Source organism: Diaphorina citri, unplaced genomic scaffold, assembly GCF_000475195.1.
Source record: "Diaphorina citri unplaced genomic scaffold, Diaci psyllid genome assembly version 1.1 scaffold372, whole genome shotgun sequence".
Taxonomy (NCBI): Eukaryota; Metazoa; Arthropoda; class Insecta; order Hemiptera; family Psyllidae; genus Diaphorina; species Diaphorina citri.
The window spans coordinates 195,308-218,643 of record NW_007377807.1 but is presented as its reverse complement, the minus strand read 5'-3'; the positions used below and the strand labels follow the sequence as shown (position 1 = coordinate 218,643).

The window sequence follows — 23,336 nt, the reverse complement described above, 5'->3', positions numbered from 1 at the left end:
CACCTAAATTTCTATTTATAGTACAGGAAACTAAAATATATACATGCTACACCATCAAACACGTGCTTCTTACACATACATTCAAAAGCTGACGTGACTTGAACGAGAGAAATTGACGTTTGAATCTCAAAACCCCCAATAGTCTTCAAGTTAATCCTAAAAACAATCAAGAAAATGGGTCGATGTGGCTGCAAGAAAGCCGGCTCAACCAATGATACTCCCGACTTCGATTCCCATTAGTGACCCTTGATAAAATCCGTATTACAATACGTAAAAAGACATTGAGATTGAAACACTCATCTTCCCATATTTTTAAGGCCGTTCAGCAGGGAGCGCCTAAAGCTAAACTGAGGCAGCAATATTGCCCAATCTGAAATTGATTTTTACGAGTATGTACATAATTCTTTCGAATGTAAGAACTGACGAACTCCTCCGTTTGTTATCTACTAGATAATTTTACCCCTGGATCTTTCGCACTGATGGTAGAGCTGTAAAGAAAATTTCAAGATGTAACTTGCTGACAAGATAGAAGGCAGATATCGTGGAAGATATGAGAGAGAGTTTTTGAGTATGCATCATGAGATCATGATGGTGATGATGATAATGTTGTTCATGACTATGATGATGATTTGAGAGGCGAAGTGTTGAGTTTAGATGATTTTGTTTACAATATTCAATACTGTTCTGTTGCCGAGTTCGAAGAGAGAAGAAAGACAGGATAAGAGAAAATCAGCCGTGTCGAAAACGTACAATATCCGTTCAGGATGAAATCCCCCCCGGGCAGGAATCGAACCCGCGGCCTAGCGCTTACAAGGCAGACTCACTACCTTCCAAGCTGACAAGGCTGGCTGAAATGTTTCGAAAGTTGAACAAGTTTCAAGATACAAAAAACCTAGTACGTGTAAGATGTTGCAATCTTTTCAACAACAAAAAAGTGTGCAAAATATATGAAATATTTGCAATAGAAATACGAAGGCACATTTTTTTGTCGACTCTGGGATTCGAACCCGAGGTAGGTTCCTGCAGGCCTAGTACGTGTAAGATGTTGCAATCTTTTCAACAACAAAAAAGTGTGCAAAATATATGAAATATTTGCAATAGAAATACGAAGGCACGTTTTTTTGTCGACTCTGGGATTCGAACCCGAGGTAGGTTCCTGCAGACATGGTCAAACAATGGTAAAACGGGGAGACCAATGGTCAAACAATGGTAAAACGGGGAGACCAAAGGCACTTACTTGCTGACTTTCCTGGCGCGTGAGTCGGAACGAGATCTGGAACGCTTGCGAGTTTTAGACGGAGATGGACTGCGAGACACAGACTTGGCCTTCGACTTTGACTTCCTGGGAGATCTGCAAAACACAAAACGTTACTAATTTTTACTTTCTATTTTTCTATTCAAGTACAGGTAATAAAAATTGAAATATTTATATAAGATAAGTTTTGAAACTTTTTTTCTTCATTTACAGTAGCGCTCATAGACGGAGATGGACTGCGAGACACAGACTTGGCCTTCGACTTTGACTTCCTGGGAGATCTGCAAAACACAAAACGTTACCAATTTTTACTTTCTATTTTTCTATTCAAGTACATAGTAATAAAAATTGAAATATTTATATAAGATAAGTTTTAAAACTTTTTTTGGAAAAAACGAATCGTCAAAATACTTCTGATTATCTTTTATTATCTATTAAATTAGGTGGAGAGAATTATATGCAAGTTTGGCTGCAACAAACAATTTTCCTCACAGGAAAACGTAAGATTTGCCTATATTAAATTAAAAATTCCACAAGTGTGATCAATCAATTCCCATAGCAAAATACCTACACATTATATGCAAGTTTGGCTGCAACAAACAATTTTCCTCACAGGAAAACGTAAGATTTGCCTATATTAAATTAAAAATTCCACAAGTGTAATCAATCAATTCCCATAGCAAAATACCTACACTTTGCTCAAAGTTATCATCAAGGCCACTTACCCAGACTTGGAGCGGCTACGCGGGCTTCGACTCTTGGAGCTACGGGACCGGGAACGAGACTTGGACCGGGACCGCGAGCTCGAGGACCGGGAACGGCCGCGACCACCACCCCGCGGTTTATCCTCAATGAGACGAATACGGCGGCCGTTGAGTTCTGCATTGTCCAACTTGTCCAGGGCCTTCTTCATGTCTGAACTGGACTCGAACTCAACCACACTGCGGATAGTCAACAGGAGAGAAACAAATAAATACATACACAGAAACAAGTTTGGTCATTTTTCGGAAGCCACGACAATGAAAAAGATTTTCGTGTTATCTAACCCTATAATAATACTGATCACTGCTCATTTGTGAGAGCTCCTTTTGGTAGCAGTTTTTGTAAGTTGAGGTGACTTCTGAACAAAGTACCCATAAGGTTGAATGGTAGAGCACTGTATAACTATGTACTGTCTTTGGTGACAGATGTTTTGATACATACACAGAAACAAGTTTGGTCATTTTTCGGAAGCCACGACAATGAAAAAGATTTTCGTGTTATCTAACCCTATAATAATACTGGTCACTGCTCATTTGTGAGAGCTCCTTTTGGTAGCAGTTTTTGAAAGTTGAGGTGACTTCTGAACAAAGTACCCATAAGGTTGAATGATAGAGCACTGTATAACTATGTACTGTCTTTAGTGACAGATGTTTTAAAAGTAACTAATGAATTTACTTTATTTAATTACTTACCCTTCATTTCGGTGACGTTTGTGAGCATCAGCATAGCACACCTCTCCCACTTGTCTCATGAAATCTTTCAGGTCCTGCAAAATCAACGCCAAGAGACGTTTGTGAGCATCAGCATAGCACACCTCTCCCACTTGTCTCATGAAATCTTTCAGGTCCTGCAAAATCAACGCCAAGAGAAAAAAAATGCAATATTAGTGGCCAGAAATCACATCCAGCAAATATGAGCAATGGAAGTAATAACAAGTTAATAGAGAGGTATAGGTATGCTACGTGTGGTGTGGTGTGGTGTGGTGTGTGCTCCAAATAGGTCCCTCTATACCTTTTAACACGTTCGTCTGTACATCCTCTGTGGTTTGTCAATCATTTGGAAATTAATAAAATTATTTTGATGATTTTTTGTATAGAATCTTGGGAAGCAGGGCTAAGTTTTTTTTTTGTAAAAAGATTTTGACCTTTTGGTACCTAGATTTTCATAATCCTCGTAGTAGTACAAGTAGGGCTTTGGGTTTTACGGGTTTTCCAGTTGGCATATGATAAACATCATTGGCTACATCAAAAAGGTCTAGCCTTGAAAGGATGAGCTTTGATCAGATGATAGTAAGGGGCTTAGTACTTTCTGAATTGATCAATTGAATTTTGGTTACTTTTCAAACACTGCTGTTTTACTGTTATACCATTCATTGGGCCGTTGAGTTCTGCATTGTCCAACTTGTCCAGGGCCTTCTTCATGTCTGAACTGGACTCGAACTCAACCACACTGCGGATAGTCAACAGGAGAGAAACAAATAAATACATACACAGAAACAAGTTTGGTCATTATTCGGAAGCCACGACAATGAAAAAGATTTTCGTGTTATCTAACCCTATAATAATACTGATCACTGCTCATTTAAGATGTTTTGAAAGTAACTAATGAATTTATTTTATTTAATTACTTACCCTTCATTTCGGTGACGTTTGTGAGCATCAGCATAGCACACCTCTCCCACTTGTCTCATGAAATCTTTCAGGTCCTGCAAAATCAACGCCAAGAGAAAAAATCGCAAGATTAGTGGCCAGAAATCACATCCAGCAAATATGCGCAATGGAAGTAATAACAAGTTAATAGAGAGTAGGTATGCTGAGGGAACAGAGATGTGTAAAAAGTGAGTTATATAGAAGTACTCTTTTTAGTGAACTACTCAGTCAATGAGTCAGATCCTGCACAATAACTCACTCGCTCCTAACACTAATAGGAAGAGAAACTTAGTTGACACTTGATTTAATTAAATTTAATTTCATAAAAAAAGGAAAATCAAATAGGGGTGAAACAAATGGCATTTGAATCAAGTCCCTCTTTTCTATGCTGAGGGAACAGAGATGTGTAAAAAGTGAGTTATATAGAAGTACTCTTTTTAGTGAACTACTCAGTCAATGAGTCAGATCCTGACCCACAATAACTCACTCGCTCCTAACACATTTCTATTTGGAAGAGAAACTTAGTTGACAAACTTGATTTAATTGAATTTAATTTCATTTAAAAAAAAAAAAAATCAAATAAGGGTGAAACAAATGGCATTTGAATCAAGTCCCTCTTTTTACATTCATGTAATATTGTCCACCTTTCCACAGATCACTGTCAGGTTTCAGCCGTCTTTTCTTCCATGGTAATTAGGACTGGTTTCAGATGTCAATGTGGGTTATTTTGACTCAATATTGAGGTTTGATCACGAAAATCAGCAAACTTTATCCATTGCTTTATGGCATGGGGTTTCATCAATTTGATATTGCTCCTTGGGTTCCAATTTGATATTGCTCCTTGCGTTCCATGTCTTGTTTCATAAAACAGTCTGATTTTCCTTGAGTGGATTTCATTTATTTCTTGTGAGAATAGAGTCAAAGATTGTAGTCCAGAGTGATTCATTGATGCTTGTGTCACATCAGAGTGTTCTTTCCCCCCTGTGTCTTGATGACTGTGGTGTTGGATTGATTTGATAAGTTGTCTTTGGGTTCAACACAGCTCACAGAAACTGAATCAGAAGACTGTACCTAGCACATGAAGTATGCTTGTTTTCAGTTCTTATAATACACACGATTCAAGTAAACACCTATGAAATAAAGAGCTACAGGTGGCACTGAAATGGTTCGGTGATTTAGAAAGTTAGTAAGGGGGTCCAATTTAAAAATCAGATCTACATAAAGTGGTATTAGAAAATGGTCAGGTTTTCTTTTGCATCTCTTTTGAATTTCAAAACAGACCACAAAAAGAGACCAAGAATATAAAAAAAGGAGCCAGAACACTGGCAAGATTTCAATTACCTGAGGTGATTCAAATGCTTGTGGTCACTCAAGACAGGAGAACCTTTGCCTGATGGATTTGAGTGAGCCCAAAGCGTGAGTGAGAGAATGGCTGTGTGACACTTTATTGATCGCACGGCGCGAGAGAGAATTGAACCAAGGACAGTGGTTGGGACCAGCGGAGAGGAGTGTGAACACCACAAGGCATTGCAAGATTGACCAATGAGACTCCACGAGTCGAATGGAATGGATTGGACCCTCACTGTGGAGTGTGTTTGAATCATCTATCCCAGGCCTTGGTGAGCTAGGCATGTGTCTGGCCGGAACACTAACCTAACCTGTCAAAATATACTCCAGGCATTGCAAGATTGACCAATGAGACTCCACGAGTCGAATGGAATGGATTGGACCCTCACTGTGGAGTGTGTTTGAATCATCTATCCCGGGCCTTGGTGAGCTAGGCATGTGTCTGGCCGGAACACTAACCTAACCTGTCAAAATATACTCCGACAAAATCTACCACCTCATCTAAACACTCGTACCAATTTTCTTCCCTTAAATGAATATAGCTACATGTAAACCCCATTTGTTCAAGCAATACCAAAACGTAACAATTTTATTTCAACTATAGCCCCAAATATAGACTATCTTCAGAAAATATCTTTCGCCGCTTGTAACTTCTTGAAGATTTGAGGAAAAAGTGAAATCAAAATGGCGGAGGCGAACAGAACTGGGCGCCATCTTACCGAAATACCGAGCATCACCGAACGTGACCGATCCTACCCGACGAAGTATGACGTCATGAATCAGATTAACCCGACGGGTGCCTTTGTTCCCAGTTTCGTATAGGTACCCGTGCATTCGGTAATTTAATTTCATTCTATGATGGCCATGTAAATGATAAGGGAATTCTGCCTGCTGCCTGCAGCAGATTCGCTAGTTGTCGATAGGTACTTTGATGATTGTTTGAATAATACAGAAGAAAATATGTAGATGCAATGAATATAGCTACATGTAAACCCCATTTGTTCAAGCAATACCAAAACGTAACAATTTTATTTCAACTATAGCCCCAAATATAGACTCTTTCTTTCTAGAAATTTCTCCCTGCATCTATTTCAACTTCCACCTATCTTATCTTCATTCGGTTGTTTTTCAACCAAAGCTAGATTTTAATATGTAGATGTGACCTCGAAATATTGTGGAGTGCAAGGGACCTATGTATTTAATGTTACGAAACCGGTTAGGTATCCGAATTTACGTAGATACGGTACCTATAAGTCGGTTCACTCGCGATATCAAAGATAGAAGACGGAAATCTTTTGGAATTACAGCCTTAGCAAGAAAATGTTGACGTTCCGAGACTGCGAGGTCGGAGCCCTGAGAAAATGGTAAAAAAATCAGTCAGCTTATGATAAACATCATTGGCTACATCAAAAAGGTCTAGCCTTGAAAGGATGAGCTTTGATCAGATGATAGTAAGGGGCTTGGTACTTTCTGAATTGATCAATTGAATTTTGGTTACTTTTCAAACACAGCTGTTTTACTGTTATACCATTCATTAGCATCAACATGCATCATACACTAGAATTTCTCCACTCTCATTTCATAATCTTCTCTCAACAGCAACAAATTAAGCACTCAACACTATTAAATTTAAAATGGTTGGATCACATGACAACTTCTCACCATCTCTCAACATACCTCACAAAGGACCATCACATAATTGCTCCAGCTACAGATGTGTAGAAGGTAGAAGAATTATCTCAAACTTGATTACAAAGTCTGCCCCCGTATCATACACTAAAATTTCTCCACTCTCATTTCATAATCTTCTCTCAACAGCAACAAATTAAGCATCCCACACTCAACACTATTAAATTTAAAATGGTTGGATCACATGACAACTTCTCACCATCTCTCATCATACCTCACAAAGGACCATCACACATCACATAATTGCTCCAGCTACAGATGTGTAGAAGAATTATCTCAAACTTGATTACAAAGTCTGCCCCGTTTTGATAATGGAGTATGATCCCTTGACTGTGTAACTCAGCCATGATCAGTTGTAACAACCATGATTATCCTCCAAATAGGGTTTGGTTCCACCTTTTCATTGTGCCTTTGACTGATTTGTTTCATTAGATTGATTTGCTCCAATTTCTTTGATGAAACAACAGTTCACATTTGACATCTTTGGATGTTCAGTTTGGTTGAAAATCCCATTGTCCAAGTTTTCATTGTGCCTTTGACTGATTTGTTTCATTAGATTGATTTGCTCCAATTTCTTTGATGAAACAACAGTTCACATTTGACATCTTTGTATGTTCAGTTTGGTTGAAAATCCCATTGTCCGCAATGCGTTAAATTGTGTGTTTGTATGCGATAAGACGCTTGATAAAGGAAACTCCAACTGCTAAGGTCTTATCGTTCCGAAATTGTCCAAGTAAGTACTTGTTCTCTCTTCACTCTTGCTATGGATGACTTGATTACGTGCATACAAATTCCATTTCATTGTATGAGATTCCTTGCTGTTGACTAGGGAGTATTTGATATCCATGTTGTTAGTTAGGGAGTAATTGATAACCCACCATTCCATTGAGATGAGGTGCAGACTATAAATTGCCCACTGTGATTACATTGAACAGTTGCTCTGCTTTAGATGCTGTGATTAGAGATAGGACAACACATAGTCATCACATCTCACAAGACAAGGTTCACCACCAGTGACTGGCACTATGGGGTGTCACATTGCCATTACCAGGCCATGGTTTGACTGGAATTGTGAACCCAGGACCCATTGACTGACGGTCAACTCAAAGCTGTCACTAGAGAGGGGAGAGGGGGGAGAAGACATGACCTGAGCACCAGTGAGGGCCTGAGAAGACTGTCCTCCTGTATAATACAAGGCATTTGACAAGGATTAGTTCACACGTTTGACCACTAGACTGGAGCTCAGTGCTTTCAAGTGACGGAACAAACACCTAGCATGAATTTAATACAAGATGAGTTTACCTGCCAGCTGACACGACTGGAGAGGTTTTCCACGATGAGACGGTGATCTGATCTTGTTGGGGGTCCATACCTGTCATCACGGCTGTAAAGGAACAAAAATACATACATTAAAAAATTTACATACCCAAAGGAGGAAGATAAAGATAAATCACTGTTAATAAATTTCAGAGCAGGAAAAAATGGATAGCCAACTAAATTTCAAACCAAAGTTAAAAGTCAATAGAAAGGATTTGGGTATTTTTAACAGTCAAACAACTGGCAATTTGAACTAAAAATACATTTCCACATACTGAAGGTGTAAAATTCAGGATACTTACTCATGACCCCATCCACGACGTGGAGGTGGAGCTCGGTAGCTACCATAGCCACGACGGCCTCTTTCTTGACTTCTGTCAATGCCTTTGGCTATCTCCACAGTGACTCGTTCACCGAGTAGAGATTTGCCATTCAGTTCATAGACAGCATCATCTGCATCTCGGTAATCTTCAAATTCCTAGGAGAGGAAAAGCACCACATAAATTAATCAGTTCAACAGAGAGGTTAAACTATAAAGTTTTCAAGTTCATTGTATTCTGTCATCAGAGCTTTTAGGTAAAATGGCCGCCTTTCATTTAGGAAGAATTGAAAAAAAAATAAAAAAAAAAAAAAAAAAAAAAAAAACATTTCTTACAAGCAGGTGTTCAGAAAATCATGAAATAAAAGCAAAATAAAATGCTATTAAACTCAACATTCCCTTAATTTTATTCCAATGATTGCTTTAATTCCACACACTTGCATATCTGGATGCTATGTAGAATATAAACAAATGCATCATCAAACCATCAACCCCACTTACTTTCATTTTAACAAATGACCAATGAGGGACAGTGTTTCTTTATAATTCAGTAGTCAGTAGGCACTGTCATATTTATTGATGAAAAAACATTACATAGCCAAAAATAAATGATGAATATTAGCTTATACATTCGTAGAGGAGAAGCAGAGGTAAGGAGTAAGGGAAATCAGGATCTGTAGACTCAGGATCAGGAATGGAGGATAGTATGCACAGGTATCTACAGGACAAAATCTCTGGACAAAAAATACTTACAACAAATCCAAAGCCATTCTTGAGAATTACATCTCTAATACGGCCGTAACCTTTGACGAACTTTTCAAGATCTCTTTCCCTTACTCCATAGGGTAACCCACCAATGTAAACTTTTGTGCCTACCATACTTGAGTTCAAGTACTAAGCAACAACTTTAGGGAACGGAATGGAATGGAACGGAACGGAATTGAACTATAAACAAGAGCTGCAATAATAAAACAAATAAATCTTAACATTTTTCTTCTGTTTACTTCAAAGGACTTACCACAAATGCATATTTGTTCTTCATAGAAATCTCTCTGATTTTACCATAACGATCACAGAATCTTTCAATATCACGCTCTCTGACTCGATAAGAAAACCCTCCAATGAATATCCTTGTACTCATATTGTGTGTGTTTTGTCCTAGCAGTCTAGTGTACCTTGTATTTTGTTTTCTTTAATAGAGAAAAGAATAATGACATTGTTAACTATTGAGAGGTAAAACCAACAGACTACATGAAACAGCTTTTATGCATCTAAATGAAATGAAGAAGAATATTAATATTATCAAAACTACTGGTCTTTCCAATTGGAATTGAGCATGTGCAGTAAAGCGCAAAAATCAAACGAACTTACATAGACCATTATGTACTTATTAAAAAAAAAAATACCTAAGTATATACTGGAATTATTTCTCTTAGATTACATTAGTATTCTTCTTCATTCACTGAGCAATTAAACATTAAGAAATACATTAACAGATAAAAGTTCAAGTGAACCTAACATGGGCTGTGTTCCTGAGAGTAACATTACAAATTACACCTCAGGAGTGTTTGAAAAGCAGAGCTCTGGTTGGCCATACCTTATTTAATATTTTCCCATCACAACTGTTAGGATTAAGCACTAAATTTAAAGTCTTACTTCTACAATGAAAATTCTTTACGGAACAAGGGGTCAGGTTCTTACAATACAAGAAAGCATTTAAGACTAGACAGACCTCAGTCCGTCACAACAGACCTCAGTCTGTCACATAGACCTCCTACTTGGTGTACAATGACCCTATTAACTTAACCCCCTTGCCCCTTATTCCCATCATAATGCCTCATGCCAAGCTGTGCTGACATGCTGACAATGACAATGCACACCATTGTTGTAAACCCCCGGTAAATTCAATCCAGTTCATTGTACTACAGTTGTAACATGTATGTCACTTATCACTACAATATTAGAAACCAACAATAGAGCTCTATTAGAAATTGACGAAATCGAATATTTCGAGATTTTACAGGCCCTCTTCTGAAGAAGATTTGAGTTGAGACGGTCTGAGAGTGAGTTACTGGCCTAAAGGTGTGTCCACACATAGTCGACCGGCCATCGATTGATGTCGACTGAACCGTCCACACTGGCTCGACAGTATGGATTCACCTCGTCGTCGATCGACTATGTGTGGACAGTGGACACACCTTAAGGTTTCACTGAGCAGTACCGAAATGCACAGTAAAGTTACAAAAATGCAATTTATTTTAAGGTAGGTCTGAGAGTGAGTTACTGGCCTAAAGGTGTGTCCACACATAGTCGACCGGCCATCGATTGATGTCGACTGAACCGTCCACACTGCCTTGACAGTATGGATTCACCTCGTCGTCGATCGACTATGTGTGGACACACCTTAAGGTTTCACTGAGCAGTACCGAGATGCACAGTAAAGTTACAAAAACGCAATTTATTTTAAGGTAAGTAACTGAAATTATACAGAAAGGTCTGAGAGTGAGTTACTGGCCTAAAGGTGTGTCCACACATAGTCGACCGGCCATCGATTGATGTCGACTGAACCGTCCACACTGCCTCGACAGTATGGATTCACCTCGTCGTCGATCGACTATGTTTGGACACACCTTAAGGTTTCACTGAGCAGTACCGAGATGCACAGTAAAGTTACAAAAATGTATTTTATTTTAAGGTAGGTAACAATGCACACCATTGTTGTAAACCCCCGGTAAATTCAATCCAGTTCATTGTACTACAGTTGTAACATGTATGTCACTTATCACTACAATATCAGAAACCAACAATAGAGCTCTATTAGAAATTGACGAAATCGAATATTTCGAGCTTTTACAGGCTCTTTTCTGAAGAAGATTTGAGTTGAGGATTGGATGGACCTGTAGAACTTGTCACCGTGGGAGGAGGGGGGAGAGGAGGGGCACAGTCAGCATACGAGCTTACGCTATATTGCTGATAGGGGGTGCTAGTGCAGTTAGGAGTCTGTGTGTAGTCTAGTTGTTGCTGAAGCTGGTAGTGCTGATGATACGATGCGGAGTCGAATTGATCAGGAGGGTTGGGCTGGGTGCAGTACACTGTGTTATTGTTGAAGTTTCGGGACTGCTTTTTCCTGAAACCTGCGTGGTTGGGAAAAACCAAAATAGGTAATTATACCTACTTGTCTTGTGTCCTTGGGACCTAGGAAAGGAATGGACCTAGGACCTTAGGAAAAGGTCTTGAACCTATAAAATACACGAGACCTTCTGCTGCCGTAAAGGGACTTTTTAGTCTCATTCGAGCAGGATATACAAGGTATATTCTATTCTATTCTACTTGTTCAGCACAATCTAGAATTGCTTGTGAATATGAATAACCATTGGAACTGGGACCTGGCTCTAAGTGTCTAACGTAATGTTGACTATCGCACAAGCACAAATTCCAGAAATAGACCAACATGATGTCAAATAGAAGGAGGTAAAAGAGCCCCTTCGAAATTTTATGGTACTATTCAAGCTACATAATTCTAGTATTTTTAGGTCATTCCGGATCGCCTCTTCCTTTGAACCAAAAAATCTAAAAATTGAAACAGAATAACCTATAAAGTTGAGGATTAACCTAAGTATTTTCAGTTTGCGAATGTAGGTAGTAGGTAATGAAAATTCCCATTGTCCCTAGTTGAACTTCAACTTTGAACTTACCTCGCGGTCTCCGTCGAAATGAGCCTTCTTCAAACATGAGTTGCGAGTCAGGATCCACTGTCCAATAATGTCCCTTACCAGGGCGATCTTGTTGTTAGCCTGACAGAAGATAGATATTCGATTGATGAGGCCGCACTGTTACCAGTGTTATCTCAAGACAATAGCTCATGGCACTTAGATTAGTGCAAAGTGTCGACTCTATGTCCTTCAATGGAAACCAATTTCTACATCGCCCTCAATCATACCTATGAACGCTCCAACTCCCGTTTTGACAGTGGATCCTGACTCGCAACTCATGTTTGAAGAAGGCTCATTTCGACGGAGACCGCGAGGTAAGTTCAAAGTTGAAGTTCAACTATTAGGGACAATGGGGATTTTCATTACCTACTACCTACATTCGCAAACTGAAAATACTTAGGTTAATCCTCAACTTTATAGGTATTCTGTTTCAATTTTTAGATTTTTTGGTTCAAAGGAAGTATGGCGATCCAGAATGACCTAAAATACTAGAATTAGCTTGAATAGTACCATAAAATTTCGAAGGGGCTCTTTTATACTAGAATTAGCTTGAATAGTACCATAAAATTTCGAAGGGGCTCTTTTATACTAGAATTAGCTTGAATATTACCATAAAATTTCGAAGGGGCTCTTTTACCTCCTTCTATTTGACATCATGTTGGTCTACTTCTGGAATTTGTGCTTGTGCGATAGTCAACATTTATTTCAACATTACGTTAGACACTTAGAGCCAGGGCCCAGTTCCAATGGTCATTCATATTCACAAGCAATTCTAGATTGTGCTGAACAAGTATAGAATATACCTTGTTTATCCTGCTCGAATGAGACTAAAAAGTCCCTTTACGCTAGCAGTGTAAACAAGGTCTCGTGTATTTTATAGGTTCAAGACCTTTTCTTAAGGTCTTAGGTCCATTCCTTTCCTAGGTCCCAAGGACACAAGACAAGTAGGTATAATTATTACCTATTTTGGCTTTTCCCAACCACACAGGTTTCAGGAAAAAGCAGTCCCGAAACTTCAACAACAACACGATGTACTGCACCCAGCCCAACCCTCCTGATCAATTCGAGTCCGCATCGTATCATCAGCATCAGCACTACCAGCTTCAGCAACAACTAGACTACACACAGGCTCCCAACTGCACTAGCGCCCCCTATCAGCAATATAGCGTAAGCTCGTATGCTGACTGTGCCCCTCCTCTCCCCCCTCCTCCCACGGTGACAAGTTCTACAGGTCCTGCTGCCAAATGATTGACAAACCACAGAGGATGTACAGACGAACGTGTTAAAAGGTATAGAGGGACCTATTTGGAGCACACACCACACCACACAGATTGGCTTGTCATCATGATGGCGTGAGACATGCTTTTAACATAGGTGTGAACAACATCAACAGATCAACACGTTTTAGGAACCTATGTAGAATAAGATTACATGACACATTGTATTTAACTATAACACATGTTATTCGTCATGTATCCAGTTATCGTCACTATCACTGTCACTATAACAGGACACTTCAAAGGGTATGGGACTGATAATAGGACGATGGGGTATACGATCAAATTGTGGGGTTGTAAATTTATTACTTGACGAGCTGTATCAGACTTATAGACACATGTCCACAAGAAAATATTGGTTTCTTAACCCCAATCAATATTAAGCCAACGCATCACACCTATAGATAAATAAGGTCCACAAGACAATATTAGTTTCTTTTCCTCCTTAATAAGCCAGAGAGCCAGCGGCGATAACATGTTAAACACACTAGTTCCCGATAAGCAAAGTAGTTTTGTTGGTATTGGCCCAATGGTCACCCATCCCAATGGTCACCCATCCCAATACTATTGAGATGGGTGACCATATGGAAAATCGAGCACTGATTTTTCCCGAGTCCACTCAGGTTGGGTGAGGATAAAGTGAGGAGGCGGATAGACCTACATTAAATAAGAAAAGATGTAACAGCTTACTATCTTGTTTTCTCTGTTCCAGTATTATTTGGTCTATCTGTTGGCCAGCAAATTCCTGAAACCCGCCAGCACAGGCCAATGCTGTCCCTCCTCTTGTTGTTAGCCTGACAGAAGATAGATATTCGATTGATGAGGCCGCACTGTTACCAGTGTTATCTCAAGACAATAGCTCATGGCACATAGATTAGTGCAAAGTGTCGACTCTGTGTCCTTCAATGGAAACCAACTTCTACATCGCCCTCAATCACACCTATGAACGCTCCAACTCCCGTTTATCACTCACCAATGCCCTGTTCGTCACTTACGATCTATCACTCAATCATTTCCTCGCCCTCAACTATTCCGTTGACCTCTCCTCCAGGCAGACACTCACCCAATCCTTCACTCTTACCTCCTCCATCCCCTACGCAGGGTTAGCGCCGGGCCTACGTCTATCGTACTCACGTAAAGTTTCCCCCAACGTCTCGTTTTCCCTGACACTATCCTATGCACAATGGCCAATCAAGGTTTCGTTCTCGGTAACCCAGACTGTGGTTTTGACCGATGAGATCACAATGACCCTCACCTGTAGTCTGTCGGGACCGCTGATTGGTCACCACTCACACCCGAGACTATCGCTGGAATATGTCCGTGATCGCTCGGTGCCTCATACAACTTTCAAATAAAGTGGATTCAAAATGATTAATTTAATTTAGTAAATGTATGTAATTATGTACAACGTATCTATAAAATAATAAACAAGTGAGAAAAATATCGATCATACTAAAGAAAATTACCTAATACGAGTTTAGTAAATGTATGTAATTATGTACAACGTATCTATAAAATAATAAACAAATGAGAAAAATATCGATCATACTAAAGAAAATTACCTACGAGCAAAAGAACTTTCAAAATTATCCCTTATAATTTGACTATAAAACCATTAGGGACGACCTACATTAAATAAGAAAAGATGTAACAGCTTACTATCTTATTTTCTCTGTTCCAGTACCCGTGGACAGGAAATGCGTCTATACGACATGTTCACCTGGTGAGCTGTTCTGAAACCAGGGTGACAGCAAAACGGCACAAGTACCTTCTAATAATAAAATTAGACTAGTTAGCTGATGCGACTATTATAACCGACATAGACCAGGGTTCTCTACGAGCCAACCCATTAGAGCTCTATTTATGTGTTGAAAATGTTGAAATCCTAAAATAAATGAGAATAACAAAAATGAATCAATCGTTTTATCATACTAAACAGTACATACTATTCCTCGGCTGGAACTGAACTCGCGCCCTCCTGTTTACCAGTCGAGCGTTTTGACCTCAAGACTAGTTAGCTGATGCGACTATTATAACCGACATAGACCAGGGTTCTCTACGAGCCAACCCATTAGAGCTCTATTTATGTGTTGAAATCCTAAAATAAATGAGAATAACAAAAATGAATCAATCATTTTATCATACTAAACAGTACATACTATTCCTCGGCTGGAATTGAACTCGCGCCCTCCTGTTTACCAGTCGAGCGCTTTAACCTCAACGCCATCGAGGTAGGAGGTCAGTCAGTCAGTCGAAATTTACTTTTCAGTTTTGACCTCAACGCCATCGAGGTAGGAGGTCAGTCAGTCAGTCGAAATTTACTTTACAGTTCCAAGACTCAATTAGGATAGGTAGATACGAATTTCATTATTAGAAGGTACTTGTGGCGTTTTGCTGTCACCCTGGTTTCAGAACAGTTCACCAGGTGAACATGTTGTGTAGACACATTTCCTGTCCACGGGTACTGGAACAGAGAAAATAAGATAGTAAGCTGTTACATCTTTTCTTATTTAATGTAGGTCGTCCCTAATGGTTTTATAGTCAAATTATAAGGGATAATTTTGAAAGTTCTTTTAGGGATAACTTTTTAAGCTCTTTAGTGAATAGTCACGGGGTTGACAAACCACCGGCCTCCTCACTTTATCCTCACCCAACCTGAGTGGACCCGGGAAAAACCAGTGCTCGGTTTCCCAGATGGTCACCCATCCGGATAGCAACCGGGCTACTTGCTTAACTCCAGTGATCCATCGGGAACTGCAGGTGTATTTAACGTCCTATCAGCATCAGCCTCGCTTTTTAAGGAGGGTTGGTAAGATAGTATAAGCTGTTACATCTTTTCTTATTTAATGTAGGTCGTCCCTAATGGTTTTATAGTCAAATTATAAGGGATAATTTTGAAAGTTCTTTTAGGGATAACTTTTTAAGCTCTTAAGTGAATAGTCACGGGGTTGACAAACCACCCGCCTCCTCACTTTATCCTCACCCAACCTGAGTGGACTCGGGAAAAATCAGTGCTCGGTTTCCCAGATGGTCACCCATCCGGATAGCAACCGCTACTTGCATAACTCCAGTGATCCATCGGGAACTCCAGGTGTATTTAACGTCCTATCAGCATCAGCCTCGCTTTTTAAGGAGGGTTGAAGGAAAAGAAACTAATATTGTCCTTGGACCTTTGTCTATAAGTCTGTATAACATAGCTCGTCAAGTAATACCTAAATGTACGACAAGTCTCAGAAGATCTAACCAGGTCGCAGTGACATAGGGCATTTATTATAGCCGATGGCCCTACTTATACTAATAGGTACCAATAAATTTACGACCCCAAAATTCAGTCGTATACCCCATCCTCCTTTTCCTTTTGAAGTGTCTTGCTATAGTGACAGTGATAGTGACGATAACTCGATACATGACAAATAACATGTGTTATACTATGTGTCATCTAATCTCTAGGTCACTGACTAGTGTTGATGTTGTTCCTGAAACGTGCTGATCTGTTGATGTTGTTCACACCTATGTTAAAAGCATGTCTCACGCCATCATGATGACAAGCCAATCTGTGTGGTGTGGTGTGGTGTGTTGGAAAACAAAAAGAGCGGGCGCCATTAAAAAGAAAACAATTTTTTCTTCATCAGGGCCGATAGGTTCGGACCCCAAAAATGTCCGTATAGCGTGCTGGGACTCTGGGAGTTATCGCCAAGAAACGATGCAACACCGTCCGGTGCGGCCTTTAGTAGTTGGTCTACGAACTCCGAGTTAGCACAAGGTTTGTAGTGTTCTAGAACCGGCAGTCTAAACTTAAGACAAATCTGAGACAAAAAAAGTAGGAACTCTGTCATGTGTTTTTCTCTAAGCACCAGACACTTTTGGAAGGTAGCGCCTTGTTATAAACGCTAATTTGATTCCTGCCCGGGGTGTACTTTATCAAACAGATAAGTTTCGTTCTCGGAACGCCTTGCTTTCTCCTATCCTGTCCTCCTTTTCTCTTCGATTTAAGGAAGATAAGACCTCCTTTTTATTTCTTTGATACAGTTCTACAGTTCCCTCTATCAAACCCTAAAATCTGTTTCCCTATTCTCAAAGACAGGCCCTGAATTTATTCGCGGGTGGTCCCCAGAAGCTCAGAATTTGATGGATTGGGATACGGGATACAGATGAAAGGGTAGTTTGACGGGTTTCCGAAATCCCCACACTATCAGGATGTTGTGATTTTTGTGATCTGTTTTTGTTGACCTTTTGACGGGGTTTGTTTTTGTTTTTACCTTTTTTTATCCTTTCTTCTTCTTCGTTGTCTATTGCTTTTTCTTCATTTTTTGTGTCATTGTTTTAGTGAAAACTTAAAATTAAAACTCGCTTCCCGTGTTTACAATATCGGTCATTGCAACCTATGCCTGCCTATTATAGATTACACCTATTTAAATATACCTATTACCTATGCCTGCCTATTAAATACTCATAAGATTACACCTATCTAAGATCTAAGTATATAAATAAATTGTAGATTTTTTTTTTAAATATATTATTAGACACCTACTTCATTTTAATTCAACCGATTTCAATCTAATCTTTCTTCTAGCTCGAGCAGATTTGATTATTGGTGGAGGCTAGGGGGAAAATAAGAAGCTGGTTTGGTTCTTTTTGTATAAAAATAAGTACTTCTTCTTTTGTCTCTTTTTTATTTATACAAATAATTTTAGTTCAAGAAATCCTGGCTAGGAAAAAGATTGCTCGGATTTTTGCAATTGAAAAAATACTTCTTTCAATAATATCTTGTCTTTAATTCATTAAAAATTATTAAAAGAAAAGAAAAATAGAAAGTAAAAAAGTCCTAGTGGTAATGTTGAAAACCTCATCTATCACAAAAAGAAGAAAAAGAAAAAAATTGAGGTACTTGAAACACTAATACATGAAATGAGAAATAGTCGAACTGGTTATCTGGTCCTAAATGACATTTACAATAAAACCTTTTCTAATATTATATGTCTAGTATAAAACATGTCAGTTGATTTATTCCAAAGTAAATAACTATGCATATAATGTAACTTTCTATTCTAATTTATAACTTTGTTCTTGTTCTCTCTTTTTCTAATCCAAAATTTCATTTTCTTAGTTCAAGAAATCCTGGCTAGGAAAAAGATTGCTCGGATTTTTGCAATTGAAAAAATACTTCTTTCAATAATATCTTGTCTTTAATTAATAAAAAATTATTAAAAGAAAAGAAAAATCGAAAGTAAAAAAGTCCTAGTGGTAATCTTGAAAACTTCATCTATCACAAAAAGAAGAAAAAAAAAATCGAGGTACTTGAAACACTATTACATGAAATGAGAAATAGTCGAACTGGTTATCTGGTCCTAAAAAATATCATTAGAGATCTGTTCCAGTTGTATTTGGCGGCTCATTTGGTAATCCCGTTTGAGGGCATGTAGGAATGGTGTTTCAGGTGCTTTGGACGGGGATAGGTTGATGAGAGGCAGAGCATAGTTGTCCAGACGCAGGAAGTCTTTGTCCACGGGTAGAAAGTCTAGGTCGGATATGTTGGGTGAGAGAATGTCCGAGGTGTTGGTGGACATCTAAATATCATGGTAGTTTTGGCACATCCACTACGAATACCTACCCAATATTATAATGGTAAATTTAGCACATCCACTAATTTTGGTTTGAAATCACTGGATGGCATGGTAAGGGGTTAAAAGATCTGTGACGTCAAAGAATGATTCGTAGTTGACAAGTTGACCAACTAAAAAAAATGTTACAAGAAAAAAAGAAAATCGCCGCTTTCCATTTTCTTTTAAATCTAAGATTAAAATAATTTGATTTTGGCTTTTTCTTTTTATTTTTTGATTTTATCTCATTTGCTACTCCGATTTTACTTTCTACATTTTGCTAGATTTTGAAGCAGTCAGCTTATGATAAACATCATTGGCTACATCAAAAAGGTCTAGCCTTGAAAGGATGAGCTTTGATCAGATGGTAGTAAGGGGCTTAGTACATTCTGAATTGATCAATTGAATTTTGGTTACTTTTCAATCAAACACTGCTGTTTTACTGTTATACCATTCATTATAGACAAAAAATGTTTACAAACATTGCTTTGAAGCAAATTGGCAAAAATAAAAACACGGTCGTAAAATGTACACAAAATGGCCTGAATATATTTCCAACATCTCTCATTTCGACTTAAAATTAAAATTTAATTACAAATCACAAAGTACACCACACGAAAATTTCGGATACACCTAAATTTCTATTTATAGTACAGGAAACTAAAATATATACATGCTACACCATCAAACACGTGCTTCTTACACATATATTCAAAAGCTGACGTGACTTGAACGAGAGAAATTGACGTTTGAATCTTTACCTATAAGTCGGTTCACTCGCGATATCAAAGATAGAAGACGAAATCTTTTGGAATTACAGCCTTAGCAAGAAAATGTTGACGTTCCGAGACTGTGAGGTCGGAGCCCTGAGAAAATGATAAAAAAATTACCGTAGGAATCGACCTTTTATTAATAATATTTTCCCAATTGCAACTGCTCCATTAAAACAAGCACAAACCAACGTACACGGTAACATCAAGGCCTCAAGAGTATTGAAATTTCATTTTCTTGAAGGAAAAACACTTTTTTTTTTTTTTTTTAATACCTATAAGTCGGTTCACTCGCGATATCAAAGATAGAAGACGAAATCTTTTGGAATTACAGCCTTAGCAAGAAAATGTTGACGTTCCAAGACTGTGAGGTCGGAGCCCTGAGAAAATGGTAAAAAAAATATCTCTATAGACAAAAAATGTTTACGTTCAGCAGGGAGCGCCTAAAGCTAAACTGAGGCAGCAATATTGCCCAATCTGAAATTGATTTTTACGAGTATGTACATAATTCTTTCTTGTGTAAGAACTGACGAACTCCTGCTTTTGTTATCTACTAGATGATTTTCCCCCTGGATCTTTCGCACTGATGGTAGAGCTGTAAAGAAAATTTCAAGATGTAACTTGCTGACAAGATAGAAGGCAGATATCGTGGAAGATATGAGAGAGAGTTTTTGAGTATGCATCATGAGATCATGATGGTGATGATGATAATGTTGTTCATGATTATGATGATGATTTGAGAGGCGAAGTGTTGAGTTTAGATGATTTTGTTTACAATATTCAATTCTGTTCTGTTGCCGAGGCCCGGCAGAGTTTGAAGAGCACATGCTATTTGAAATCCATCTCATTCCAGACAATGATGTACGGGGTTGACCGAAAGACTTACAGCCATGTCGAAACAAACCACTTAAAGATACATGCTACACCATCAAACACGTGCTTCTTACACATACATTCAAAAGCTGACGTGACTTGAACGAGAGAAATTGACGTTTGAATCTTAAAACCCCCAATAGTCTTCAAGTAAATCCTAAAAAACAATCAAGAAAATGGGTCGATGTGGCTGCAAGAAAGCCGGCTCAACCAATGATCTTGCGTGGATCATCGCCACACTAATCGCAGCCTATTTGGTCTATCTGTTGGCCAGCAAATTCCTGAAACCCGCCAGCACAGGCCAATGCTGTCCCTCCTCTTGTTGTTAGCCTGACAGAAAATAGATATTCGATTGATGAGGCCGCACTGCTACCAGTGTTATCTCAAGACAATAGCTCATGGCACATAGATTAGTGCAAAGTGTCGACTCTATGTCCTTCAATGGAAACCAATTTCTACATCGCCCTCAATCACACCTATGAACGCTCCAACTCCCGTTTATCACTCACCAATGCCCTGTTCGTCACTTACGATCTATCACTCAATCATTTCCTCGCCCTCAACTATTCCGTTGACCTCCCCTCCAGGCAGACGCGCGGGTTCGATTCTGGCTCCGGGTTTCTCGGGACGTACAGCTGGCTTTCTCCTATCCTGTCCTTCTTCAAGGAAAAATTCTTGTTATAAAAGTCTGCACGCACCGGAAGTCAAACTCGCGATTTACGCGGATAACGTGAGACTACAATGTTAGTGGTCACCAAAAAATCATATCTAATTAATCGTCATAATAAAAAATCATATCCATCTGATTTATTTAAGTGTATGTAGATAATAGATATAAGATATACCAACCCTCTAATTTTTCAATAAACCCAGTATAAGTTCCGTGATCAGTTTAAAATTGTAGATCCAAATAAAACTATCAGTAGAGCTATAAAAAGAAGAAAAAATAACAGACGAGAAAAAACAAAAAGGGTTCTGGATTTCGAAAGAGTGAAAAATTCCTGGATCATTTTTTATGTTTTGGTTCAGGGATTCCAGGATCCAGACACCATGGCCTTTAACTTGGTCGGTAGGTACTCTGTGAAGTAGGATCTGTGCGAGATATTGAAGGACCAAAAAACCTACTAGGTTACCTTCAAATCGACTCGAATTTACATTTTCCAATCTCTTCTGGAATGTAATGTGTACCTTGCCAGCCTAGTTAGCTGGACCTCAGTCCGTCACAACAGACCTCAGTCTGTCACATAGACCTCCTACTTGGTGTACAATGACCCTATTAACTTAACCCCCTTGCCCTTATTCCCATCATAATAATATTGCCTCATGCCAAGCTGTGCTGACATGCTGACAATGACAATGCACACCGTTGTTGTAAACCCCCGGTAAATTCAATCCAGTTCATTGTACTACAGTTGTAACATGTATGTCACTTTGTCACTTCAATATCAGAAACCAACAATAGAGCTCTATTAGAAATTGACGAAATCGAACATTTCAAGCTTTTACAGGCCCTTTTCTGAAGAAGATTTGAGTTGAGGAGGATTGGAAAATTTCGAGAAACTGTTATGGCGTCGCAAACATGCTAGCTAGAGTGCAACGCGGTGCTCGATGTATCATTTCAAATAATGAAACTTACCAACAACAAACAGCTTTCCTGACCAAATAACTGGGAATTTCAGTAGTTAAACAGCGTAAAAAATCGAACAGACCAACAGAAACTTATTTTAAACGGAAAGAAAAGTGAAAATATCTTTCGCCGCTTGTAACTTCTTGAAGATTTGAGGAAAAAGTGAAATCAAAATGGCGGAGGCGAACAGAACTGGGCGCCATATTACAGAAATACCGAGCATCACCGAACGTGACCGATCCTACCCGACGACGTATGACGTCACGAATCAGATTAACCCGATGGGTGCCTTTGTTCCCAGTTTCGTATACCCGTGCATTCGGTAATTTAATTTCATTTTAATATGGCCATGTAAGGGAATTCTGCCTGCTGCCTGCAGCAGATTCGCTAGTTGTCGATAGGTACTTTGATGATTGTTTGAATAATAATACAGAAGAAAATATGTAGATTGTCACCGTGGGAGGAGGGGGGAGAGGAGGGGCACAGTCAGCATACGAGCTTACGCTATATTGCTGATAGGGGGCGCTAGTGCAGTTAGGAGCCTGTGTGTAGTCTAGTTGTTGCTGAAGCTGGTAGTGCTGATGATACGATGCGGACTCGAATTGATCAGGAGGGTTGGGCTGGGGGCAGTACATTGTGTTGTTGTTGAAGTTTCGGGACTGCTTTTTCCTGAAACCTGTGTGGTTGGGAAAAGCCAAAATAGGTAATTATACCTACTTGTCTTGTGTCCTTGGGACCTAGGAAAGGAATGGACCTAAGACCTTAGGAAAAGGTCTTGAACCTATAAAATACACGAGACCTTGTTTAGACTGCTGGCGTAAAGGGACTTTTTAGTCTCTTTACTCTCATTCGAGCAGGATAAACAAGGTAAAATCTATTCTATTCTACTTGTTCAGCACAATCTAGAATTGCTTGTGAATATGAATAACCATTGGAACTGGGCCCTGGCTCTAAGTGTCTAACGTAATGTTGAAATAAATGTTGACTATCGCACAAATTCCAGAAGTAGACCAACATGATGTCAAATAGAAGGAGGTAAAAGAGCCCCTTCGAAATGTTATGGTACTATTCAAGCTAATTCTAGTATTTTTAGGTCATTCCGGATCGCTACTTCCTTTGAACCAAAAAAATCTAAAAA

At 39.0% G+C, this 23,336-nt stretch overlaps 1 protein-coding gene across 1 annotated transcript; it reads right to left on the bottom strand.

Annotated features, from left to right (window-relative positions):
- Positions 1 to 1,233: 1,233 nt before the first annotated feature.
- Positions 1,234 to 22,385, bottom strand: LOC103508148 (serine-arginine protein 55). The gene is made up of 7 exons (XM_026822833.1): positions 22,208 to 22,385; positions 9,357 to 9,528; positions 8,322 to 8,497; positions 8,005 to 8,086; positions 3,649 to 3,722; positions 1,981 to 2,196; positions 1,234 to 1,351 (listed from the first exon to the last, which is right to left on the bottom strand). The coding sequence occupies exons 2-7, from the start codon at positions 9,477 to 9,479 to the stop codon at positions 1,234 to 1,236; spliced, it is 789 nt and encodes a 262-aa protein (XP_026678634.1). The 5' UTR covers positions 9,480 to 9,528; positions 22,208 to 22,385.
- Between the last annotated feature and the right edge of the window lie 951 nt (positions 22,386 to 23,336).